The sequence below is a fragment of the Podarcis liolepis genome, assembly GCF_965112155.1.
Source record: "Podarcis liolepis genome assembly, chromosome: 15".
Classification (NCBI taxonomy): Eukaryota; Metazoa; Chordata; class Lepidosauria; order Squamata; family Lacertidae; genus Podarcis; species Podarcis liolepis.
This window is the reverse complement of record NC_139566.1, coordinates 25,693,316-25,719,248: the sequence shown is the minus strand read 5'-3', so window position 1 is coordinate 25,719,248 and position 25,933 is coordinate 25,693,316. Positions and strand designations below refer to the sequence as shown.

Below are 25,933 nucleotides of genomic sequence, written 5' to 3'. Positions count from 1 at the left end.
GCACTTTTTGGCGTGCTTTCGAACTGCTCGGTTGGCAGGAGCTGGGACCGAGCAACAAGAGCTCACCCCATCACAGTGATTTGAACCACCAACCTTCCAATCGGCAAGCCCAAGAAGCTCCATGGTTTAGACCACAATCCCACCCACATCCCTTCAGAGACCTGTAAGGTAAAAGTAAAGGGACCCCTGACCATTAGGTCCAGTCGTGGCAGACTCTGGGGTTGCGGAGCTCATCTCGCTTTATTGGCTGAGTGAGCCGGCATACAGCTTCTGGGTCATGTGGCCAGCATGACTAAGCCGCTTCTGGCAAATTAGAGCAGCGCCCGGAAACACCGTTTATCTTCCCACTGGAGTGGTACCTATTCATCTACTTGCACTTTGATGTGCTTTCGAACTGCTAGGTTGGCAGGAGCTGAGACCGAAGAACGGGAGCTCACCCTGTTGCGGGGATTTGAACTGCCCACCTTCTGATTGGCAAGTCCTAGGCTCTGTGGTTTAACCCACAGCGCCACCCACGTCCCTTCAGAGACCTGTACCAGCTGCCTATTTGACAAGTTCAAATTGTTACCAGTTGCCAAGTTCAAGTGTTACTATTAGTATATACAGCCAGTAACACCTTGGGACCAGTTTACTGTGAGATTGACTTGCCCCATATATGCCCCCTCAACTAATTCAAAATGCAGAACAGGCACTGTTACAAGCAGTACAATAATACTCATTCCACATTCATAAGAAATCAGTCTTTATAATCCAGTTACAGGAATGGTTTATATGCCCTAACGATAGAAATAGGTCCTATGCTTTGTATATGTTCTTAAGCTTAGCATTATTTTTTAATTACAGGCAACAACAGATTTACACTTGTTCAGCAGCTGCACAACTTTGCACATCACAATGACCTGGAAGTGGCTGGAAAAGGAGATATAATGCGGGGCAGGAGCATAGGTTTATGCATGTCCTGCTGTCTCATGCAACCCCCAGAATGCAACTCCTGCACAAATCGGGGCGTGCCTGTATTGAATATTTTGATTTTCAGTCCCAGAGCTGTTCTCAAAGCGACTCAACATGGATACTGTCAATAAATGTAGACGGTAATGACATCAATAATGAAAAATAACCAAAGCATTAAAAGTGATTATAATCAAGGATTTCAAGAAGCCTGAGAAAATGAAAAGGTCCTCTGAAAGGTATCAGTGCCAGGCACATCTCCCTGGAGAGAGTATTCCAAGACTAACACTACAAGCTGCAATGCCGAGTTTAACGAATAGACCAGAAACTTAATATGCTACTTGCTGGCAGATTAAAAAAACTTTTAACTTGAAATCTAGTTCTTCACATATAGGTTCTCAGCCCTCAAGCTTTAAATTTCTTCATGAAGCCACCTGGAGTCTTTGCATATTCTTGGATATAAAATGAAAGGCTTCTTGGATGAACAGATGTGTCAAATTCTTCTGCTGTCTTTCATGGGTGGTCCAGAAGTTCCACAGTCATGCAGTCCATCAAGTGAGAGCCAGTTTTCAGTTCAAATTATTTTATTATATTGTACATCCTTGAATACACGGTTAGCCTGTTGTTCTTTCACAAGATGCAGAGCCTCAAGAATAAAACTGGATATAGGTCAATGATCTAATGTAGCTTACACCAACATTCTAAACATGTTTGACAGTGGTACATCTTATGCTAAATCTTTTAAAATTTCATCCTAATTCTTCCTGTGATGTCTACACCACTGGGAAAATTTACTTACCTAGTCTTGCTACAAGCATATTTTCCAGCTTTTCCGAATGTATTTTTTTTCCTGGAGTCATTCACACACCGAGTGATTTCCCCCTCCTTCTCTGAACTCTCTTTCAGCATGTATCTTTCCAATATATGTCAGGTGCTCTCAAAGTGGTGAAAACAATTTGCTGCCAAATTCATTTGTAAAACATTCATTTCTCAATTTCTTAAAAAACAAGAGGCAAAAAACAGACCAGTTTCTCTAACACAATTCAAATATGTAAAAACAGGCAAAGGTATAAAATGTATTTTGAGCTAAAATTCCACACCTATCTACTCAACTTTTTTATTTTTGTCTATTTAGCATTTCTACTATTAAACATGATAACACTTCTGACAGTTCTTAGCATAGAGACTCCAACCCAATACTTACTATTTCAATTAGCAGCAGATTCATCTCTCCCTACTTTTCCTATACAGTATGTCTCTTTGTAGCCATTTTGCAGTAAGATACTGAGTGCAGATTGTTCTGAACTATGACTGTTCTCCTGAGAAAGGTTGATGCCATTATCTAGTCAATATTTTGTTCCTTAAGTGTTCTGAAATACCTGGCAAGCAGACGAAAGCAACTCGAGAAAAAGCACACTATTTTAATTCCAAGGACGACACAGAAACAGATGGATATTTTAATACCAAGTGCGACACGAGAACGTTAACCAAATACTATTCTTCTGAACTTTAAGAGCACACAGAGTCCTATAAAAGGTGTTGAAATTCACCTTGAAAAAACCAAGTCATCTTTAATGACATTTAATTAGGCAAGGAAAATATATGAACTCGAGTTTTTTACACAAAACAACAGGAAAAGACTTAAGTACATTCACCCATCTAAAAATAAGGCTCGAGGGGGGGTGAACCCCCTGAGAGAAATAAGGCGATAATTGAGAGAAAGACGCCGCCGACGCCATTTTAAATCGCCGTCTTCTTCATGCAGCCGATTAGGAAAATGGCTTCTGGGCGAAGCAGCAAGCAGCGCGGCTTTGGAATGACGAGGACGCGCGCCCTGGTCCGAGGGAGAGTGGGAGGAAAGGGGGAGAAGGAGGGTCCCAGTCGTCAATCGGGAGAAGGGGGAAAGGGGAAAACAGCGCGCGCTCTCGCACCTCGCTCGACTGACGATCCCGTGAACGCCGCATCGAGGCTTCTACGTACACTGCGAACCGTCTGAGGAAAAACCCCACAGAATTTCCCAATGCGCAGACGCAGCAATCTACCGCCCCGCCTCTCCCCCAACGGTTTAAAACGGTCACGCGGGCGGGGGGGAGGGAAGGAGAGAAGAATGCGTCCGGAAACGGTGGGGGAAGGGAAGGGAAGCCGCTTTATTTCACTACCTCACGCGGTGCAAACAGCGCCGTCGGGACACGCAGCGCTCATCCGCTGTCGTTCTCTCTCGACTCCCCTCCCCTCTTTGTGTCGTGGTGCCAAGGCTTAATTGTCACGTGGGGCGCCGCCGCCCAATGGCGGGGAAGCGGCGGTGGTGGCTCGCTTCTCCGCCTTTCCCTCAGCGCAGTGTGTGAGGGAAGGCGAAGCTGTGTAGCGAGGGAAGAGGCGGAGGGCGGGAGACGTGGTGAAGGAACAAAGGACGGCGCCCGTCGGCGGGTTCTCTTCATAGGCATATTGCGATAAAGAGGAGAACGAACGAACGCACGCGGGCGGAGGTTGACGGCCGTTGGCGGCGTCGGGAGCGAAAGGGGAACGAGCACGACAGAAGAGCTCAGGGGCGAGCAGAAGGGGGGAAAGAAGAAGATAAATACGGGTGGGCCGGGGGAGCCACTGAGGGCGCTCGTACGCGCGCCTGTCAGTAGGCAAGCTTTTATAGTTTCGTTAGTGAAGAAAAGTGGTGGTCAGGGCGGTTGGGTCGCCTCAAGCTTGTTTTTCTCTCACGCCTGAAAATTGGCGGGAGGGGTGTGGGTGGGGCGTCGTCTTTATCAGCGTCATGGCGTTCAGCAATTACAGCAGCCTTCAGCGTGCTCAACTGACCTTCGAGTATCTGCACACCAACTCGTGAGTAGGAATGGAGGTTGTGGGGCTCGGTGTAGCTGTAGGCGGTCTCTTTTTCACTGCTTCTTGCACGTTGGCAGCAGCTGCTAATCCAGGAGGGGAAAAAACGAAACGGTAATTGGATTCCCTGGAAAGGAACGAAAGCTGAGCATCGTCGCCGTTGGGAAGAAAGAAAAATACTGGGGAAAATTGAGCAAGGAAGGAACAGTGCGTGATATGACAGTAAAAACGGGGCATTCAGTGAAACTGAAGCACAGATGGAAAATATGTTTACCCACAACTTGCCTGTGGAATTTTTGCTGCTCAGAAGAGCAACAGACGATTCAACCACGCTTGAAAATGAACGTAGCAAAATTATGAAAAGGAAGAATGTTAGTAGCTGTTGGGAAAGATTGTATATTTGCATATTCTCTGCATTTTTAATTTGTTGGAGACTTGTCCCTGGCATTGTTCATGAATTCGAAGAAACCGGGAAGATTAATGCAATGTTGAAAGGTTTATCTGCCACCTTGATTCAAAGTGGAGTTCATAGATTTAACTATATAATATGCTTGTAGAAACGTTTGTCTAGTTTTGGGGCAAATTTTCTTCATTTTGACAATTGTGCAGAAAGCTTGGCTTTTGATTTTCATGTTACAGATAGCCTTCTCAGTGATGATGAATACCTTTTAGTTAGAGAAGACTGTTATTGTGACAGATAATCAGGGAATGGTACTATAGTACCAGCCAATATTCTTGATCTGTATATATGTGTCTCAGAAAATGGGCATCATTCAGCCTGCAGTATGATTTTGTCCAGTGCCTGTAACCCTGCTGGTTCTTAGAAATCCCACCAGGATTGGACTTCATTGAAGGAAGGCATGCAGTAGGAAATTATTTGGTTTTTTCTTCACCACAGGGTTTTCGTTTGTTGGAACTGGAAGGTACAACACTACCTCTCCCCAAGTACAAGCTAGGTTCATCATAGTCTTGAGTCTGCAGCTTTTAAAATTCTTGCTATCTATTCGATAATATAGGAATGGAAGAAGATACAGCTAGCCCTTGAGAGAGATCAGCAGCACATGGGCTGAAGAATGGCTGACATAATCATTCTCCCAGACTTTGCAGTGGCACTGTGGTCTAAACCACGGAGCCTCTTGGGCTTGCCGATTGGAAGATTAGCAGTTCGAATCCCCATGATGGAGTGAGCTCCCATTGCTCTGTCCCAGCTCCTGCCAATCTAGCAGTTCGAAAGCGCACCAGTCCAAGTAGATAAATAGGTACCACTGTGGCGGGAATGTAAACGGCGTTTCTGTGCACTCTGTCTTCTGTCCCAGTGTTCTGTTGTACCAGAAGCAGATTATTCATGCTGGTCACATGATGCGGAAAGCTGTCTGTGGACAAATGCTGGCTTTCTTGGCCTGAAAGCGAGATGAGTGCTGCAACCCCATAGTCACCTTTGACAGGACTTAAATGTCCAGGGTTCCTTTATTTTACCTACAGTCTTGAATCTTCAGCTTTTAAAATTCTTGCTACCTATTCCATAATATATGAATGGAAGAAGATACAACTAGCCCTTGAGAGAGATCAACAGTCCATCCAGGGCACATGGGCTGAAGAATGGCTGACAGGGCTGAAGAATTCCAGACTTTGCAGCTACCAGAGGAGTCACTAGCTGGACTTGTGTGACATCAGCACCAGAGTAAGAGAAAGCGCTGCCCCCTTGGCAGCTGTAGCAACAGATTTCTGGCGGTTCACTGGGTTTACCACTTGGCCCAAAAGAGAGATCAGCAGTACAGCTTGGACACGTGTGCTTGTATAAAGGCTGACATGACATCATAATCATCACAGCCCTTTGTTGGGATCACTGCTACCAAGAGAGAGCCCAGGAGCATATGGCTAACTTTTCACATCCCCAGCATTTAGTAGCACCATGTTGGTGGAATTTCTCTAACTTTATTGATTCTTGTAAGACACTAAATTATTATTATTATTATTATTATTATTGAAAATGATTTTAAGCTGCTCTGGATACTTCATAGCAAGATGTGAGATAATAAACAAACTGAAATATGTACAACAGGTTCCGCTATTTTAAGCACAGTTAAGTGTTTCCCTAGCTAGTTTGGAGACTGAATTTGTCTTGAATTTCCATTTTTTAATGATAAAATTTAGCAAAGTTATTGGTATTGGCTTAGTTTACCAGTTTATATGATGTATATTATAATGGGACTGGGAACCTCTACATATCAACACTACAGATTTTTAATAATCCAGATTATATTGTATTTTGTACAGACTAGGATTCAACATGTACTTTGATGTGCTGGCAGACAATGAGTAGTTTGGTAAAATAGGTGACTTGAACTAACAAAATATTTTTTTTTAATGATATTTATTAAAACATAAGAATTTTTTAAAAAATACACACAAAAAAGACAAAATTACAAAAAAGAAAAAAACCAAAAATATAAAAAGAAAACAATAATGAAACCATCCTTTTCAAATTCTCCCAATTTCCATTACCTTCTTTCCACGACCTCCTCATCCTCCCATCTCTTGTATCTTGATTAATAATTGTCCCTGCAAATCCTTTTCAAAATTCGTAATATTCTGTCATTACTTCACCTTACTCTATTTATCATCCTATCTTATAGAAATCCTTGATACTTAAAACTTAAATCCATAATAGGTAATATTTAATCATTACATTACCTTACTCTATTCTCATTTTATCTTATGAAAATAATCTTAGAGCTTAAAACTTAAATCTTTTTTACCAACTTCTCATAACCATTACCGTTTTACCATATTCTTTAAACATTTTAACAAGAGCCAAATACTTTCATTTCAGCATTTTCCCAACATTCATCAGACATTTCTAATAATAGTTCATAAAACATTTCTAATAATAATAATACAAAAAAGTACAATAATAATAATAATTTTATTTATATCCCGCCCTCCCCAGCCGAAGCCAGGTTCAGGGCGGCTAACAACAATCAAATAATCAAACAGTAAAATAGTTACACAATCTAAAAACATTTCATTATAAAAATTAATTAAATCAAATTGAAGGCAACCAGTTAAGCAAAATTCTGTGCAGGTTGCCAGAGGAGGGAGTCAGGCTGCGCCCTGACCAAAGGCCTGGCGGAACAACAATAGAATAAAAACAATCCAATCTTCTTCCAGCGTCCCCTCCCCCCGGTCCCGGGGTTGTCAGTCCTTTCTTTTAGTCTGGCACATTAACCTGGTGCCCTAATATCCGAGGCCTTCAAATCTCTTCCATGTCCCTTTCGCAGCTCTTCATATTTCCCTTTCACTCGCGGGAACTCCGGCTTTGTTTTTGACCCTTTTCAACAAATCAGCCCCTTTCTCATAGTCCAAACTGAGCTCCATATGATGTTTTAGAGCATATTTCAGATTCCCTCCAAAGTTGGAGGTCCCAACAACTCCAAGCCTCTGACGACCCATTTCCAGACTCGGAAAGTCCAAACATCCCTGCATAGGGTGGTCAATCCAACCACCCATTTCCAGTTCAGTCCAAACTTTGTCTTTCCAAGTCTGGTTCTTTCCGAGTTCATTAGCCAAATCCAAAAGCTCACTTTCCTGCTGGGCCTAGAGTCTCTTCGTCCCTGGCGTCCCATATTCAGCAGTGTCCTCCTCTTTCTGTTGTTCTGTCATGACGCACTCCTGTTTTGGTTCCTGAATGGGCTCCATGTCAATTTCCACTGCCTGCTTAGAGGCACTAGCAGCTTTTATCATAAAATCCATCTTCTGGCTTAACTGGTCCAATAGGGCACTTATGTTGCAGAAAGCACCCAACTGTGCTTCTGAAGGCATTGTCCTGCAAGGTCACCAAACTCATAGTTTCCCTCTAGGGGGAGAAACTTCTGATTGTTCTTTTCCTTAAGCACAATAGCAACAAAATTTCTTCTTTAAAGATATTCTGTCCATATTTGTCCTTTTTTAAAAAAAGCGAAAGGAAACAATGGAATCACAATGTTTCCCTCCTTTAGACTAGCTGTCAAAGCATTTATTTCTGGTCAATGAGGTTCAAATGCCAAATCTGACACCCCGCTCCAGGGTCAGGACGGTGGAAAGATACTTTGCTTTGACTTTGTTTCCGCAGGTTTAAACAGCTCAGTAACAATCCCCCTTCTTTTCCTGCTTCCGAAGGGGGATTCCGCAGTTTAAAATGGTGAAAGACGATTCTTTAAAAATGATTTTTAAGGCTCTAGTTTACTTTGTCTTTGCTTTGTTATGACTACAAGAGAACGAAAGGGTGACTTCCTGTTTACCCCTTTCCGTTTCAATACCAAATTAGGATAAATTTAAAGTCCAAATTCCTTTTATTTCACCAATACTTGTTTGAAATCCAGTTATTTAACGTTCCAGTACTCACGGTTGGTTATTTCAATGCCAAATTGTCCCAGGAAAAAGGCAGCGCTCTCCGGCAACGGCTGTGCGGCTTCGCTCCGCAGAAAAAGCAGTCGACTCACAGCACAGCGCCACTTCCCCCTCTTCACTTCGGAGCCCGTTTCTGGGTTCCTTGGTGGGTTGGGGGGCGCTAAAGGTGCCCGCCGAGTCCCACGGTCACAGGCTTCATCCGCCTGTGATTTTCAGAAGGGTCCCCGCTACACCGCAGCGGGAAAGACCCGTTTCTTGCGGAGCATGTCCCTCCAGTTCAGAGGGAGTCCGCCATCATCGGAGGCGCCACCCCGGAAGTCCCCTTGAACTAACAAAATAATCCAAAACACAGATGCTCCATCTATGAAAGCAACACTGTTTTGGAATGAAATTACAAGATTTTCAGTTTATAAGAAATCAGATAATAGCAATATCTATTGTTGTATAGTGACAAAGTGACATATCAAATGGCACCTTAAGCCTAGGTTATGGTTGCCACAACAGAATGTCTAGTCATTTTTTTTACATGCTTTCTTAACAATTTAATCACACATTCTACCAATTGGAAGGCATTACAAAGATAGAAATTTTGCTTTGTATTCAACAAAGGAATGAATCTGGTAGGCAAAATCACAATATTTATTTTAATTTCACACTGCAACACCAGCCAGCTGACTCGTGCAGCATGCAGCTAGATGGTGAAGATGTCAGTCACCATACCTGTGACAAGACTTCTCAAATGGCCGCAAGTGGACCATTCCCAGTCAATATGTACCTGCTGAACGGGGAATTTTGAACACTGCTTAGAATTATAGAATTGTAGAGTTGGAATCTCAAGTAGATCATACAGGACAGGTGGTTATCCAACCTCTGATTAAAAACCTCCAGTGAAGGAGAGTTCACAAGCTCCCAAGGGATTCTGTTCCACTGTCAAACAGTTCTTACTGTTAAAAAGTTCTTCCTGATGTTTAGTTTGGATCTCCTTTCTTGTAACTTGAATCCACTGGTTTGGGTCCTACCCTCCAGAGTAGGAGAAAACAGGCTTGCTCCATCTTCCATGTGACAGTGCTTTACATATTTGAAGATGACTACTGTATCTCCTCTTAGTCACCTCTTTACCAGGTTAAACATACACAATTCCTTCATCCATTCCTCATAAGGCTTGGTTTCCAGTCCGCTGATCATCTTGGTTGCCATCCTTTGCAATATCATTAAATTATGGTGCACAGAGCTGGATACAGTACTCCAGGTTTAGTCTGACCAAGACAGAACAGAGGAATACTATTGCATCTCTTGATTGGGACACTATACTTCTGTTGATGCATCACACTGGTGACTCATGTTAAGCTTGTGGTCTACTAAGATCCCTGAATCCTTTTCATGTGTACTGGCAAGACAGGTAAAAAGGTAAAGGACCCCTGACAGCTAAGACCAGTCGTGAACGACTCTGGGGTTGTGGCGCTCATCTCACTTTACTGGCCGAGGGAGCCGATGTTTGTCCGCAGACAGTTTTTCCAGGTCATGTGGTCAGCATGACTAAGCCGCTTCTGGTGAAACTTTGACATGCTTTCGAACTGCTAGGTTGGCAGGAGCAGGGACTGAGCAACTCCCTGTTGTTGGGATTCGAACTTACGAACGGCAAGCCCTAGGCTCAGTGGTTTAGACCACAGTGCCACCCGTGTCCCAAGACAGGTATCTCCCATCTTATATTGCCTATCCCTCCTAGTCTGCTGTCACCTGCAAGTTTGCTTAGCATCTCCTTAATAGCTTCATCTAAGATGTTAAAAAGATATTGAACATGAACAGGTCCAGGACAGAACCATGCGGCAGCCTACTTAACACTTTTTTCCAGGATGATGAGGAAGCGTTAGTGAGTACTCTGAATTCAGTCAGTCAACCAGCTGCAAATCCACCCAACAGTTACCTTGTCCAGTCCACATTTTACCAGCTTCTAGAATCATAGAGTTGGAAGAGACCACAAGGGCCATCAAGTCCAATTCTCCGCAATAATATCATAGGTGACTTCGTCAAAAGCCCTACTTAAATCAAGATTCACTTCATCCACAGCATCCCCTGATGTAACATTATCAAAAGCATGTAACATTATCAAAAAGAGAAATGAGATTTGTCTGGCAAGACTTTGTTTTTGAGAAACCTATGCTGAATTTAGTAATTACAGCATCCTTTTATAAGTTCTCTAGCTGTTGAACTACCTCTTCTAGGATCTTTCCTGGAATTGAACTCAAGCTTACCCATTGGTCTTCTCCCCTCCCCACCCCCCTTTGAAGATGGGAACTGAGAAATAATCCTCAGGAACAATGATAGGGAGAAATTGCCCAGGGTGTGATCCAGCAGGGAGGAAACCTAGCTGAGAACAAGTAGTAAAGATCTGAGATAATGACCTATCTGAGAAGCTATCTGAGATAATGATAATTTAGGTCCATGTACTTGTTTCTTTATTGCATATTCAGGTTTGCATTATGCAAAACTCTGGGTAGAGGCATCTGCACTTGCGTGTTGCTGAGTTACTGGAGTAGATGACACCTTGATGCAAGTAGGGATGAGAAAGCACAACTTCCCAACTGGCAGATGGAACAGTATGTTCTTGTAGAAAGCTAATTCTGTCTCTTCAGTGGTGTGGGTGGATGCCATTCATAATTGAATTCATCTGTACTGTTTCTCAAAGAGGTTTAATGTGCCTGTTGCTTGCTCATGATCATCTTTGTTTATACCTGCTTTTAATTACTTTGATATAAGCAAGTATTGCCTATTTGAGTCCTACAAGGACATAGTTTCTCAGAGAAAAGAGATCTTATTAGTTAGACACTAAGTTCTGGATTTTAACCTGGAGACAGTAAAAACAAACCTCACTTCATTGATGTAATATTTAAGGCTTGTTTTCACATATGATTTTGTTATTTTTAAAACAAAATAGTAAAAGTACTGGTCCTTCTGTTGCCAAAATGTTGCAGTCTGTGCACAATAACAGTACAGTGCCACAGTTGCTTGTCGAACAGTTCTGGCAGTTTGTTCGACTCCCAAAACTGTTCGAAAACCAAGGCATGGCTTCCAGTTGGCTACAGGAGCTTCCTGCACTCAATTGGAAGTGGCATCAGACGTTCGGCTTCTGAAAAATGTTCGCAAACCGTAAGACTCCTGGGTTTGTGGCATTTGGGAGCCAATTTGTTCGGGAGCCAAGCCATTTGAGTACCTAGGTACCACTGTATTAGTAGAAGCTAAAGGAGAGGGTGGGGGACTTTAAGGGGCAGAGAACAGCCCAATGAGGACTTCATGTTTTGTGTCAACAGAATGATTGCTGTCTTGAAGAGGAAAATGACAAAATATGGAAGAAGAAGGAATAGAGCCAAGTGTATTGGAAGATGGCATGGCTGAGTTAACACCTTGAATATGAGTATTAAGCACTGCCATCATTTGTTGCAGGTCCAACTTATGTGGATATTAATGCCTGTAGTATGTGTACTGTTGAACCTTCGTGTTGTAGTTTGTCTTTCACTTGAAATAGTGTTACTCGACCAAGACACATCTGGATAATTTTACCTTACATTTGCTGATGGAGAGAAAAGAATTGGAGAATTCCATGCCAACACCATAATTTTGTGCATAGGCAAACATGTTCAGACCTGCCAAGATACTGAACTTTTCTTAAGAACTAAATTACTTTCAGGACTCAAGTATTCTTGCTCTATAATACTTCAGAAATAAAAATATTGTGGCAACTTTGAAGACAATGTATTGGAATTACTGCATGTGTTTGGATGGCCTAGATGAGAATGTGTTTGGATGGCCTAGATGAGAAGAAATGTCAAGAAAATAATGTTTTTGCTTGTTTATCATGTGATATGAAACTAATATTTCAGCTGTCGAAAACTTCACAATTGCCTTTGTATTTAAATCCTGTAAGGTGATGCCGAAAAGTCATAGAGTAAACCCACTGAAAAAATTATTTCAGAGGGTTTACTGTGAATTTGACTTTGATATTGCTCTTTATTCTCTACTTATGAAGCATATTTGTGAATAAAGATGCAGTATACTGAAAAGTAAATACGGTTTAGTCCCAAACAGGTCAATGGAACCATTGTTTCAATTATTCTGACAAATATCTCAAAGCCAATAAACTAGTCAAACATCTTCAAAACTTTCGTTCTACAATACATGCTCAGATGAACACTTAAAGATGGTACAATCCTGGGAATCAACCTAGTGCACCCAGCATGGAGCATATGTGCCAATGTCGATAGTTCCAATACAGATTCAACATTCTTTTTTAAAACGTTCTGGATTAGCAGCAGCTGCCAACATGCATCACTGTGGAGAGCATCACTAGATATATGGAGCACCAAAAAGTTCTTTTTTGTTGTGGAATTCCCATTTATTGAAAGCTGATCTATGAAATTGGAAGAGCTGCTTTCATGAAAAAAGCCTCTAATGTTGCATATGTTAAGAACTGATATCAGTAATGCCTGATCACAAATTATCCATTGCAAGCTGTGAAACTCCAGTTATCAATTCCCTCTTTTTGGGTGTTGAAATTATTGTTGCCTAACTGATACTCAAGTTTTAATCTTCTATATTGGTAATAGGGTTGCAATGCTCCAAGCAGACTGTGGCCTTGAATACAGTATATAAAATTTGTTTGGTTCTTGTGGGATGCTTTGGTTAAGAATCTCTAAAGCTTTTAATTGTTCAGTTTGAAAAAATAATCTTGCAGAAATGGACAATATGTATAATAGTTCCCAAAGTAACCACTTGCTCTCTTTGACCTTGCAGAACCACACATGAATTCTTATTTGGGGCTCTTGCTGAGCTCGTAGATAATGCCAGGTATGTAGTCATAATCATAACTGCAAGAGGTTCATGTTACATTGTTTAACCATTTAACCTAATTGAGGCAATGGTGTGAATATTGGGCTTGCTAGGAAGATGGATGCTATTCAATTGTGATTTTATTCAGCTTTGTGCAATAGGTTTTCTACTTTGTCAGTACTACTTTTACTTTACATTAGTTCTTTTAAACTGGAAAAAATGTGTCTGAAACTAGGAAGATAAGAACATAAGAATCACAATTGTAGAATTGGAAGTGATCCCAAGGGTCATCAAGTCCAACCCCCACAATCCCAGCTAAAGAAGCTCTGACAGATGGCCATCCAACCTATGATTAAAAATCGCCAATGAAGGAGAGTCCACCATCTTCCAAGGTAGTCCATTCCACTGTTGATCAGCTCTCATCGACAGAAAGTTCTTCCTAATGTTTAGTCCGAATCTTTCTTTGAATTCGTTGGTTGAGGTCCTACCCTCTGGAGCAACAGAAAACAAGCTTACTCCATCTTCCATGTGACAGCCCTTCAGATATTTGAAGATGGGTATCAGTCTTCTTTTTGTCATGCTAAATATGCCCAACTCCCTTAACCATTCAAAGTAGAGCCCTACTAGATCAGACCAAAGGACATCTAGCCCAGCATCGTGTACTCAACTGTTCCACCAGAGGACTATGGAAAGCTTGCTGCCACAACCACGTCTGGGCAAGGAATCTGTCCTATAAATATACAATATACTGGAGAAAGGTTTTATAAAATCTAGTTCAGTTTATAGGAACAGCTGCTAAACAGAATGTATTCTCATGGAGCTGAAAAGACATAATAATAGAAAGCTACTTTAAAAAAAATCTGGAAAGGATACTACATCCATAGAGGGCACTTTAAACATTTTTTTTAGTAAGATATTAACCATTTAAGGTGCAGTCCTATATCCATTAGGGGCGCAGGTGGCGCTGTGGGTTAAACCACAGAGCCTAGGGCTTGCCAATCAGAAGGTTGGCGATTCGAATAGTCCGCGACTGGACCTAACGGTCAGGGGTCCCTTTACCTTTAGCTATATCCATTGACCTGGGAATATGTCCCATTGACCTCAGCAGGGCTTGCTTTTGCATAATAAATTGTAATAATAATAATAGATATGGATAGGATTGTGCTGTTACATTGTGAAACTTCATATAAAAAGCATGCTAGCAGAATAACTGACAGAAATAGCTTGATATTTCTCAGTTTGATTCTAGTATATGATGAATACTGTCCTCTATGCACAGAACTCTTAAATGATCTTGCAGTTGTCTGTGCCTGTGTATGAGATCTGCCATTTTCATGGCAGGGCTGTTCATAAGATCCAGTCCTTGTGAAAAAAGATGGGACACCAATTTTATTTTTCCTTTTTGTGCTGTATAGTGATCTAATGGTAATGTTTGATGAACTATATACCTGCTTTTAAAACAATACTGCATAGTATAGGTGGTGCTCATATGGTAGAAATACATGAGAGCCTCCTTGAAGAGTATTGACGTTTCAACCATCTAAAGATTTTTATCCATGCTCTCAGTTGTTTCTGGAATTAGCACCCAGGCATGCTTTTCTGCTACGATTGCATCATTTTCACTCCACACGTTGAATGTTGATTTTAGTATCTGCTGTTTTATAGAGATGCTGATGCCACAAGAATAGATATCTTTTCTGGTAAGTTTTCTCTTTTCTACAATTGCCATCTTTGCTTATAAGCCTAGAGTATGACTGTGGGAAGGAGAAATAACAGATTTGTTACGTTGGTAGCTACATGAAGTGTTTATGTGCTGATATAATGCCCTGACCAATATCTTGGCCAAAAAAGAAAGGCATAATGGAAGAATTGTTTTATTCTTTAATAGTTCCTGATGTAAATATGCTGTTATTTGTCATGATAATAGGAAATAATTTGTTAGCAGTTTGACAACAAAATTAAGTAGCTCAGTTCTTTCTTTTAAGCTGAATTACCGTGCAGTTATTTTAGGGTGTTGATACTGGTTCAAAGGGGAATAGCTGCAAGTTTGAAATACACTTCCTGGTAATGTAACAGTTCAGATCTGACTGTTGTCCAGGGTGCAGTATGCATGAGTAAAGTAAGAGAAAAGATAAGCAGATAATATTTTTTAAATGGACCATGTTTTGAAAAGGCAAAGCACAAGATAATATTCACCCTTTTGTACTATTAAAATTGTCACTATGAAATGGCAGGGTTCCATGTTTGAGATCAAAGAATTTTATGATTTGCAATTTTATTTTAGAGCATTGTTAAAAGGCTTTTCCTGCTCTACAATTTTTGGATGCAGAATTGAGGTTTTTTTTTTTATCCTGTTCAACTAGTACTTGTTTTGCCATAAAAAAGATCTGTGCCCTGTTCTCATGTTACTCTTCCAGCATGGGAACAGCATCCATGTTATCTCAGGATATGGTCTGAAGACACCTAGCCGAAGTTATGCAGGTCTAGGTGTGGTCAGTGCCTGCATGGGTGACCACCTGGGACCCACATGTACACTTCTCTGCATTGAATTGCTAGCTTTGGGACATAAGTATCACATGGATCTGGCAACTGAGATGTCCACACCAGCATTGCAATACAGTACATATTAGTTGGGCTTAAGAGTCCTTATGGCTAGTGACCATCCTATTTAATTTTATTATTGAATATATGGACTTCTTTTTTTATATTAGGATCTTAGATAGGTTATATTCAACTAACTTACTCAGCGTAAACTCACTGAAAGTAATGGGCCTAAGATAGTCATTTCCATTCATTTCAGTGAGCCTACTATAAGTATGATTAATATTGGGTGGAACACACAACTTCCTGTATTTCATTACCAATCCAATCCTGTTTTATATTTTCTTGGTTCTTCAAGTTTGGCACTTACTGAACTCCACAGTTCCACTTGATAAGTATTCCATCACCAGTTAGGGAAAATTTTGAGAGGAGCTTTTTTCTCCATCTTGGACCTGGGGAAGGAGTAGGAATGGTTCTCCAGTTGTACTCTTGGAGTTGGAAGGTGATTTTGCCCTTGCTTGAAGATGCAGCTTGAGGTCAAGGATAAGCAGACTGGCAGAGCCCCAGGAACCATAAATGATAGCCAAAGAGGCTAGCCAAAAATGATGTACCTTTGACATTGATAATTTTTCTCTTTTTGTAGTACATCAAGAGAGCTTGAGAGGTGGCTTCATGCTGTGTTTTTTGGATGATGGAGCAGGAATGGATTCAAGTAAGTGAAAAGAGATTGGAGAAAAACTGGAAATGTGAACCTTGAAGATACTATTTTACAACTGGAACTATGATGATTAGGAAAAATTCATTCTACGTTAACATACACTAGTGGCCAAAATTGTGGAAACCTTTTGGAAGAAGTGTATTTCCAATATTTGATGGCTCATAACACCTTTTTTGAAGTAATACCATAAAATTATTGTCAGGGAAGAATTAGAGGTTTTCAGTTTATCAGAGGGAGAAAGCATTCCCCAAGGGGGGGAGGAGAGCAGTGAATCTAATAGAAGGGAGCAAGAGGAACAACAGGGAGGGACCGGTTGTTCACAGGAAAGGCAAGGGTTAAGTTCTAGCTCAGATTCGGAGGAGGGGAGATACAGGCCAGCTCTAGCCAGGAGGTTAGAAAAAAGAGCGGGAAAGCGAAGGGAAAGGCGCCTTCGCCATTTTGAGAGTGGCTGGTCATGGAGAAGCAGAGCTCAGAAGGTATCTGAAAGAAGTGACTCTGAGGAATAATAGTTAAGAACTGTTTATAAGAATGTTTTGTTAATACGCAATAAAAAGTTTTATAAAAGAACAAGAAGCGTTTGTGTGGTGATCTGAAGAGGACAACGACCAGTCCTGACAGAATACCTTCTGCTCTGCGCCTCTTCACTATAAGTAAAGAAGGAGAAGCCAAAATGGATGGAGCTGTGGCGCCAGTTGGGCAAGGAGAAACCCCCGCGCTCCAGCTAACATTACAGGACTTATGGCAACAGAACTTACAGTTGAAAAGTCAAGTCGACGTACTATCGGCAGCACTGGGAGAACATAGAACCATGCTGCAATCGACGTGTGGAGATAGAGTGAGTAAAACATTTACTGTACGTCCACGTAGCTTCAAGGGAGAAAGCTCTGAATACATGGCTTTCAAGACAGAAATTTCTTACATAATTGAGATAAAGGATAAAGAATTTCAATCTGAGCAAGAGAAGGTTGCTTATGTGATTAATTTCTTGGAAGGGAGGGCTAAGGACTGTGTTATACCCCTCATATCTCGGAGGGATGTCGCCCTAGGAAATCTACAAATTTTTCTGCAGTATCTAGACACAATTTTCTTAGACCCTGCGCATGAAACAACCACAGCTAGGCAGCTGTTGAGAATGAGACAAGGAAAAGACACTGTGGGAGTTTATTGGTCCAACTTTAGTTTGCTGGTGCAGAAATTAAAATGGGATCTGAATTCCCCAACAGTTGCAGCCCTTTTTAGGGAAGGACTGAATAATGAGATTTTAGACCAATTGGCCCAAATGCCAGAACCTAGTTCCTTGGACTCTCTGGTCCGAACGTGCCTGCAATTGAGCCTACGCGTGGAACGGAGGGCTAGTGAAAAGAAGGAACAATGGAGACCACGGTGGCGGGAAAATAATATCGAAAGTACAGAGAGCAGAGCAGGCAACGTGACAGGACGAGAGCGGCCAGAGCCCATGGAATTAGGAGCAGCCAGACCCCTCCCAGTTACTACCTCTTCCATGGTAAGAGGAAATGCAGGGAAAGGAAGAGATGCAAGGCGTTGCTTTGTCTGTGGAAAACCAGGGCATCTAGCACGACAATGTCACAATCGTAAAGGATGGGAGTCTCTATCTGGAGCAGACATGAGACACGACAATTGCCCAGAGGAACTGCATCAGGGAAACGAATGTCCCCGGCTGGAAATGGGAGCTTGCAGCCGGGTGGAGAAGCAATAGAAGGCTCTCACGCGGAACCACCTATCCCAGGGCTAACGGTGAAGGTGCAACTACAACTACCCAATGGACACAGCGTCCAGGTAGAGGCGTTGTTAGACTCAGGAGCGTCAGCAGATTTCATAGACCAGAAATTGGTACAGGAACACAAAATCGCTTTGTTACCTTTGAGTTCCCCACTGCGAGTGAAAACAATCGACGGCAGACCGCTACTTTCAGGAGAAGTGACTTATGAGACTCCACCAATGAGAATGGATATGGGTCATCACTCAGAGACCAGGGCATTTCATGTGACCAAACTAGCTGGGCACCCAATGGTGCTGGGCATGAGTTGGCTCAATCGTCATAATCCGGTAATTGCCTGGCATCAAAGATCTTTGGTTTTTGGTTCGATATATTGTATGACACATTGTTTGGGGCAAAAGGGAAAAATCTCGGTGGAAGTAATGGGAACAGAGGTAGAAGGGAAGTTGATGGGGAATGAAAGTGAGATTCCATCACAATATATGGCTTATCAGGATGTTTTTTGTGAAAAAGAAGCAGATAAACTTCCACCACATAGGCCCTATGATTGCAAGATAGATCTAGTCCCTGGGGCACAGTTGCCACCAAGCAAGATATATGCCATGTCGGAGGTAGAATCTGCAGCATTGAGGGAGTTCCTGCAAAAGAATTTGCAGAGAGGTTTTATTAGAGAGTCTACGGCCTCTGGGGGTGCTCCTGTCTTTTTTGTCAAAAAGAAAGGTGAGGAAGGGGCACCAAGATTAGTATGTGACTTCAGAATCCTTAACAGTCAAATGAAGCCTCGTGTGTGCCCACTGCCACGTATAGATGACCTCTTAGAGAGAGTAAGGTCAGCCAAAGTCTTTACCAAGCTTGATCTACGAGGAGCATATAATCTGATAAGGGTCAGAGAAGGGGATGAGTGGAAAACCAGTTTTTGTACTAAGTATGGTGCATTTGAATTCTTGGTAATGCCTTTTGGCTTGCAAAATGGCTCAGGGGTATTTCAAACCTTCATCAATCACGTCTTAGCAGGTATACTGGATCAGTTCTGTGTCTCTTATTTAGATGACCTCTTAATATATAGTGAAAGTATGGAGGAACACGTAAAACATGTCACACAGGTGTTAGAGAGATTGAGGACCAACAGGTTATATGTGAAGTTAGAGAAGTGTAAATTCCACACACAAAAGGTGGAGTTCCTGGGATATTGCATTTCCCACAAAGGGGTGCACATGGACCCCAGTAAAGTTCAGGCAGTGGTGGAATGGGAAGCACCTAAAACTAAGAAAGATCTACAGAGGTTTTTAGGATTTGCTAATTTCTATCGTAAATTCATAGGTAATTACTCCAAAATCACAGCGCCACTAACTGATTGTCTAAGAGGCAAGGGGCCATTCAGATGGACTGAGGAAGCACAGAAGGCCTTTGATAAATTAAAGGTGGTGTTTGCTTCAGAAAAATATCTTATGCACCTAGATCCAAGTAAGCGTATAAAGGTAGAAACTGATGCCTCTGACAGGGCTATTGGGGCCATTCTGCTGCAACAGGACAAGGAAGGGGACTGGAGACCCTGTGCATTCTACTCTAGAAAATTAAATCAATCAGAACAAAACTACACCATATTTGATAAGGAACTTTTAGCTGTGCACGCTGCCTTTAAAGTGTGGAGACATTTTTTGGAAGGGGCATCACATCAGGTGGTGGTACAAACAGATCATAAGAATTTAGAGTATTGGAGAACTGCTAGACAGCTAAACCAAAGGCAAATTAGGTGGGCAGAGTTTTTTGCTGGGTTTAATTTTAGGATTGAGTACATACCTGGGCATCAAAACATTCGTGCAGACGCGCTATCGCGCAAACCTGAGTATATGGAAGGGGAAGCACCTCCCAAGTTGCGAGAAATGCTGAGATTGGATCAGTGGGGGTGTGCAGCCGTAGTAGTGGACGGCAGGGAATTCCAGCAATTGACAGTAACAGATGAGTTTGCACAAAAGAAAATGGAGGAACTGAGAAAAGGTAAAGGGGAAGAGGAAGGTTTCAAAGAAAAAGATGGATTGTTGTACAGGAGAGGGGTGCTGTATGTACCTGCAGGTGAATTAAGAGGTAAAGTGTTGAGGCAACATCATGATAACCCGACTGCAGGACATTTTGGTAGAGAAAAGACCCTGTATCAGATCACACGGCAGTTCTGGTGGCCAAAGTTGAGGGAGGAAGTAACACAATATGTAAGAGGTTGTGAAGTATGTCAACGAGCCAAGGCACCCAGAGCAGCTCCCGCAGGGTTGTTGCAACCTATGCCCACGCCGGGAAGGCCTTGGGATGTGGTGTCTATGGATTTTATAACGGATCTACCGTCATCGCACAGGCAAACAGTGATCTTTGTAGTGGTTGACATGCTAACCAAGATGGCACATTTCATACCATGTACCAAAATTCCGACCGCACAGGAAACTGCAAAGATGTTTTTAGATAATATTTTTAGGTTGCATGGTATGCCATCACAAATCATTTCAGATAGAGGGGCCCAATTTACATCACAATTTTGGAAGAGGTTAATGCAGTTACTAGATGTGGAGCTAAGCCTCACGTCAGCGAGACACCCGCAAACCAATGGGGAAGCTGAAAGAACGAATGCAACACTACAACAATATCTGAGGTGTTATGCTGGTTATCAGCAGAGCGGGTGGTTAGAGAAGTTGAGTCTAGCAGAGTTTGCGTATAATAATGCAATGCATGTGTCTACGGGCAGAGCCCCATTTGTGGCAAACTATGGCTTGCACCCAAGGGCATTCCCAGGTCAAGAGGAGCAGTTAGCAGTACCAGCAGCAGAACAAATGATAGAGGAGTTGAGGTGCATGCATGAGATATTGAAAGAGGATTTGGAAGAAGCTAAAGAGGCTTACAAAAAAGCTGCAGATAGGCACCGGCGAGTTGGGGAAGAAATCCAAGTAGGGAGCTGGGTATGGCTGTCTACCAAGGGACTACCAATACGAGGGAAGTGTAAAAAGCTAGAACCAAGGAGATTGGGACCTTTCCAAGTAAAGGCTCAAATTAACCCAGTCGCTTTCAAGCTTCATTTGCCTGAAAATATGAGAATACACCCTGTATTTCATAGATCTTTATTGTCAGTGTTTGTACCAGCACATAAGTATCAAATCTCAAGGGAACCACCTCCTTTCCCCACCATGATGGGGGAAGAAGAGACCGAAGTGGAAGAGATATTAGACTCGAGAATAAGTAGGAGGAAATTACAGTATTTGGTTGCATGGAAAGGGTTAGATGAGTCTGAGAACTCATGGGAACCAGCAGAAAAAATTAACGTTCCGGAATTGCAGCGAGAATTTCATAGAAAATATCCCCACAAGCCAAAACCCCAGAACTGGCATCTTCAAGAAATTTTTGAAGAGACAGATAGCGAGGAAGAGGAGTTCATAGGGTTCGGTCCTCCAGAAACAGAGGGGAGCGAGGAGGAGGAAGGGGGGCTTAGGGGAGGGGGTGATGTCAGGGAAGAATTAGAGGTTTTCAGTTTATCAGAGGGAGAAAGCATTCCCCAAGGGGGGGAGGAGAGCAGTGAATCTAATAGAAGGGAGCAAGAGGAACAACAGGGAGGGACCGGTTGTTCACAGGAAAGGCAAGGGTTAAGTTCTAGCTCAGATTCGGAGGAGGGGAGATACAGGCCAGCTCTAGCCAGGAGGTTAGAAAAAAGAGCGGGAAAGCGAAGGGAAAGGCGCCTTCGCCATTTTGAGAGTGGCTGGTCATGGAGAAGCAGAGCTCAGAAGGTATCTGAAAGAAGTGACTCTGAGGAATAATAGTTAAGAACTGTTTATAAGAATGTTTTGTTAATACGCAATAAAAAGTTTTATAAAAGAACAAGAAGCGTTTGTGTGGTGATCTGAAGAGGACAACGACCAGTCCTGACAATTATATATCAGCGGAAAGATAATTTAATGAAGAATGTAATAAAACAAGGTTTGTTCAATTATCTGTATTCTATCAAAAGTTATAGTCAAATAACCAGAAAAAGGAAGCACAACTTGTTTAGGTTGATATGTAATAGCTGTCCTTCATTTGAATGTAGCCAGTGAGCATGAGTGTTTAGAGAGCCAATCAGGTGTCATCTGGTTTTGCAATGATCCAATCAGGTCGCAGTAGTATTTGGCTATTGATGTTATGTGATTGCTATCAAGTTGGTTGGGTTTTTTGTGTTCTTTCATTTAGAGCTTGTAAAACCTAATAAAATTAAAGAAATGGCGTAAAGAGATGACTGGTCACCCAGAAAGCGATATAAAATAGTACTATTAAGTGAACAAGGCTACCGTTATGAAGAAATTAGAAGAAAAATTGGTGGAAACTTAACCCAAGGTGGCATTTCTGAATTTTTGAAGAGGTATAAGGAGACTCAATCACTGCAAAATCAGACTGGTAAAGGCAGGAAAAGATGCACAACAGCAAGTGACGATAGAAGAATTGAGAGACTGTGCCTACATGACAGAAGAAAATCATCTGGATGTATACAAGATGACATGGCTCAATGTAATGTGAAGTTGAGTGCAAGGACTGTTTGGCGCAGACTGTAGGAATATGTTCTAAATGCTAGAATTCCAAGGAAAAAAGCCATTGTTCTCTCTTAAACAAAGGTTGAAAAGATTAAACTGGGCTAAAACCCATGTTAACTGGGAGTCACTTAACAATGTTACTAAGATTAGATCAAGTTTAGTTATGATTTATGTTTGTTTGTTTAAAATTTTGGAAAATCAATGAAAAAAAATTGGGGGGAAACCAAACCCATGTTAACTGGATAGTAGAACAGCGGGGCTGTGTTATTAGGAATGGTGACACCAAAATCTCCTTGGTAGTGATGGCATGAAATACATGAGGAGAAGCATTGGAGAAGATTTACATCCTATTTGCATTACACCACCATGAAACACCCAGTTAGTGTTATGATCTGGGGTTGTATGACAGCAAAAGGTGTGGGCAAAATTTGCGTCATTAATGAGAATGTAAATGCCCTAAAATACATAGCCCATACCTTAACCCAACTGAAATTCTATGGAGCTGACTAAAGAAACTTGTTAGTCAGAAACAACCCAGCAATAAAACCCAATTAATAAAGGCAATAATTCAGTCTTGGTTTCACGTTATTACAGCTGCAGAACTAAAAAAAACTTAGTTCATGAGAAGGCATTGTAAGGTCATAATTAAAGCTAACGGTTACCCAACAAAGTATTAATTGACATGGTGAGAATTTTTGTGTGTATCATTTTTTCTATGTGTTTCATGTTTAGAACTGCTGTTGTAATATATGATCCTTCATAAAAGTTATTGCATTATGTTCTTCATTAAATTATTTTTCCATTGATATATAATTTTATGGTATTACTCCAAAAAAGTGGTGTTATGAGCCACCAGACCTTGGAAATACACTTTCCCCAAAAGGTTTCCACAATTTTGGCCACTAGTTGTAGTTAGAGGGATGTGGGTGTAAGTTCATGCAAAGTAGCCTTCAAGTGAGAATGTTTTGCTTTTTATTCTGAACAACTATCAACAAAACAGTAAAAGCAGTACAATAAAACATCATTTCCCAGAAGCACGAAAACAGAAGTTCTCAATTCCGCTGTTTAATTAGGCAATCAGATATTGCTTCCAGATCTTGAAGATGACGGAGATTCTTCGGAAGAAATTACTCTTGAGTCAGACACAGGAACCGAGCAGCTAGTACAGTGCCTTTCTCCTCTGTTGTTGTTTTTGCAGTTGGATTCAAAACTATTCTTACTTGATCTCTTGAGAGACATTCAAATATTAGAAGATCCCCACAGATCTTGTAGAATTCTGATTACTGAGTACTTGAACTTCCAGAGTTCAGAGGACTGAGAACACTAGCTGTTGTGTCCTTCATCATGGTATTTTTATCAAATCCAGAAGAAAATCCAATTGCGTTGGATTACCTGGCGAATTCTGATCTACTTAAATATATCACCTGTCAAACCAAGAGAAGTATGTTGCAATCAGAGTTGCAAAATTTGCTGCAGCCACAGAGAAAATAATAAAAAAGTAACAGCTATATGCTGTTAGCTGGCAAAGTATACATTTGGTTAACCACACATCAGCTGGGTTTATGTACACTGCATCCATTTTTATTTTTGATCATGAAATAAGTAGAGTACAGCATTATGTCCAGATGTATGAGAATTATTTCACTGCTGATTGCAGGATGGCCTAGCTTCTTATGACCTAGTTATGTAACTTCCAGGCATTTGTCTGGATCCTGCGCATCAAATTGGAGAAAAATTAATACCCAAGAAAGGTCCTCAGTGGCTTCAGGTTGGTGGAGAAGACAAGGTTACTTGACAACTAATTTTGCTAACTACACCAGTGTGGAATTTGGCCTGGAATCTGTATCAGCAGGAGCAGAGAGGCCTCCCAGCTGTCATCTTCGAGAATGGGTACTGTGAGCCTCAAACTATACACTCTGACAGATCGTTAAAACTGAGGTTAACATTGAAAATTACATTTGCAGCACTTCAGACTCCTTTTCTGGTTGGCATGCTTCTTTTCTGTTCAGTTGACATATTAAAACCTGCTATTCTCTTGTCCAGCTGCTTCATCCGTGATAATGATGTCTTCACTATTGCCAGTGTATCTGAAGAAGTGTGCATGCACACGAAAGCTCATACCAAGAACTAACTTAGTTGGTCTTTAAGGTGCTACTGGAAGGAATTTTTTTATCAGGTCTATACCATTATATATACTCCTGCAGTCAATGCACTCATGCTATCAGAATACTACCGTGCCAAGTTGGCTCCTGCAAACTCTTCGAATCTAGCATTGCCAATTGAGAGCAAAATACATCTTTAAGAACAGCAATGTGTTTGTGCAGTAGAAGGACTATAACATCTGAAGAGTGTAACCTAGATCATGAGACTATTTAAACTTCCCATTCCTAGCATGTTTTCAAGTGATCATGGAGAAAATAGTAAAACTACAACAGTATTAAAAATTATCTTTTGAAAATGTTTAAAATATAATAGATTACTAAACAATAAACCAATCGAAAAAGTTGCTCTATCCCAACACAAACTCCACTTAACAGCAGTAAGTTTTATATTCTGGGGGGAAAGACCATTTTCAAACAGTGAAAATGGTGGAATCCATCTGCTACATCAAGTGACCTGATGGTGTCTCTTTCTTCTATGTCACTGCTGAAAGAGCATAATATGAGCCTGCTGTATGATGCTAATAGCTCATTAGTCCTGCATCCTGTTCTCACAGTGGCCAGCCAGGTGCCTGTAGGAAACCCTCAAGCAGGATATGTGTGGCTACCTTTGAAAGTGACTCTGAAACTACAATTAATCCAGAATGCGGCTGCCAGACTGGTAACTAGGAGTGGCTACTGGGACCATTTGACACTGGTTTAAAAGACCTACATTGGCTCACAGTTTGGTTCTGAGCACAATTCAATGCATTTGTGATGACCTGAATGAATGAATGAATATTTATTTGCATCAGCCATAGCAATAAAACAACGATACGATTTACAAAGAATAGAAATAAAAAGTCAATTATATAAAATACATTTTAGGGTTTTGAATCAATAGTCAAATAGTAGATCTTATTCTGATTGCCCCAGCTAAAAACCTTGCTTGCCTTTGCTGTCACCTACTCATCTTGATCTGCCAAGAGAAAGGACACTGTGGCAGTGGTTGGGCGACCTGGAATGGACAAGAAAAGTGGTGACCTTTAAACCCCTAAATTGCTTTGGTCCTGTATACCTGAAGGAGCATCTCCACCCCCGTCATTCAGCCCAGACACTGAGGTCCAGTTTTGAGGGCCTTCTGGCAGTTCCCTCATTGCAAGAAGTGAAGTTACAAGGAACCAGGCAGAGGGCCTTCTTGGTAATGGTACCCACCCTTCGGAATGCCCTCCTTTCAGATGTCAAAGAATTAACCAATTATAAGCCGCCT

The 25,933-nt window shown here is 41.5% G+C and overlaps 1 protein-coding gene and 1 long non-coding RNA gene across 3 annotated transcripts in view; one reads left to right on the top strand and one right to left on the bottom strand.

The window, feature by feature from the left end:
• Positions 1-718: 718 nt before the first annotated feature.
• LOC310695013 lies at positions 719-3,211 on the bottom strand. The gene is made up of 2 exons (XR_014519855.1): positions 3,108-3,211; positions 719-2,940 (listed from the first exon to the last, which is right to left on the bottom strand). It is a non-coding gene; the product is annotated as an uncharacterized lncRNA (long non-coding RNA).
• The window catches only part of MORC2 (MORC family CW-type zinc finger 2), a 54,529-nt gene continuing 31,534 nt past the window's right edge, over positions 2,939-25,933 (top strand). Inside the window, exons 1-4 of one of the 2 annotated variants that reach the window (XM_083478504.1) lie at positions 2,939-3,780; positions 12,955-13,008; positions 14,656-14,690; positions 16,175-16,243. Coding sequence is in view for 1 of the 2 variants with exons in the window: in XM_083478503.1 (XP_083334629.1) it covers positions 3,713-3,780; positions 12,955-13,008; positions 14,656-14,690; positions 16,175-16,243 (226 nt within the window). In the remaining variant the exon portion in view is untranslated. The remainder of the gene's footprint in view (positions 3,781-12,954; positions 13,009-14,655; positions 14,691-16,174; positions 16,244-25,933) is intronic. The other variant, XM_083478503.1, reaches the window with a different exon arrangement.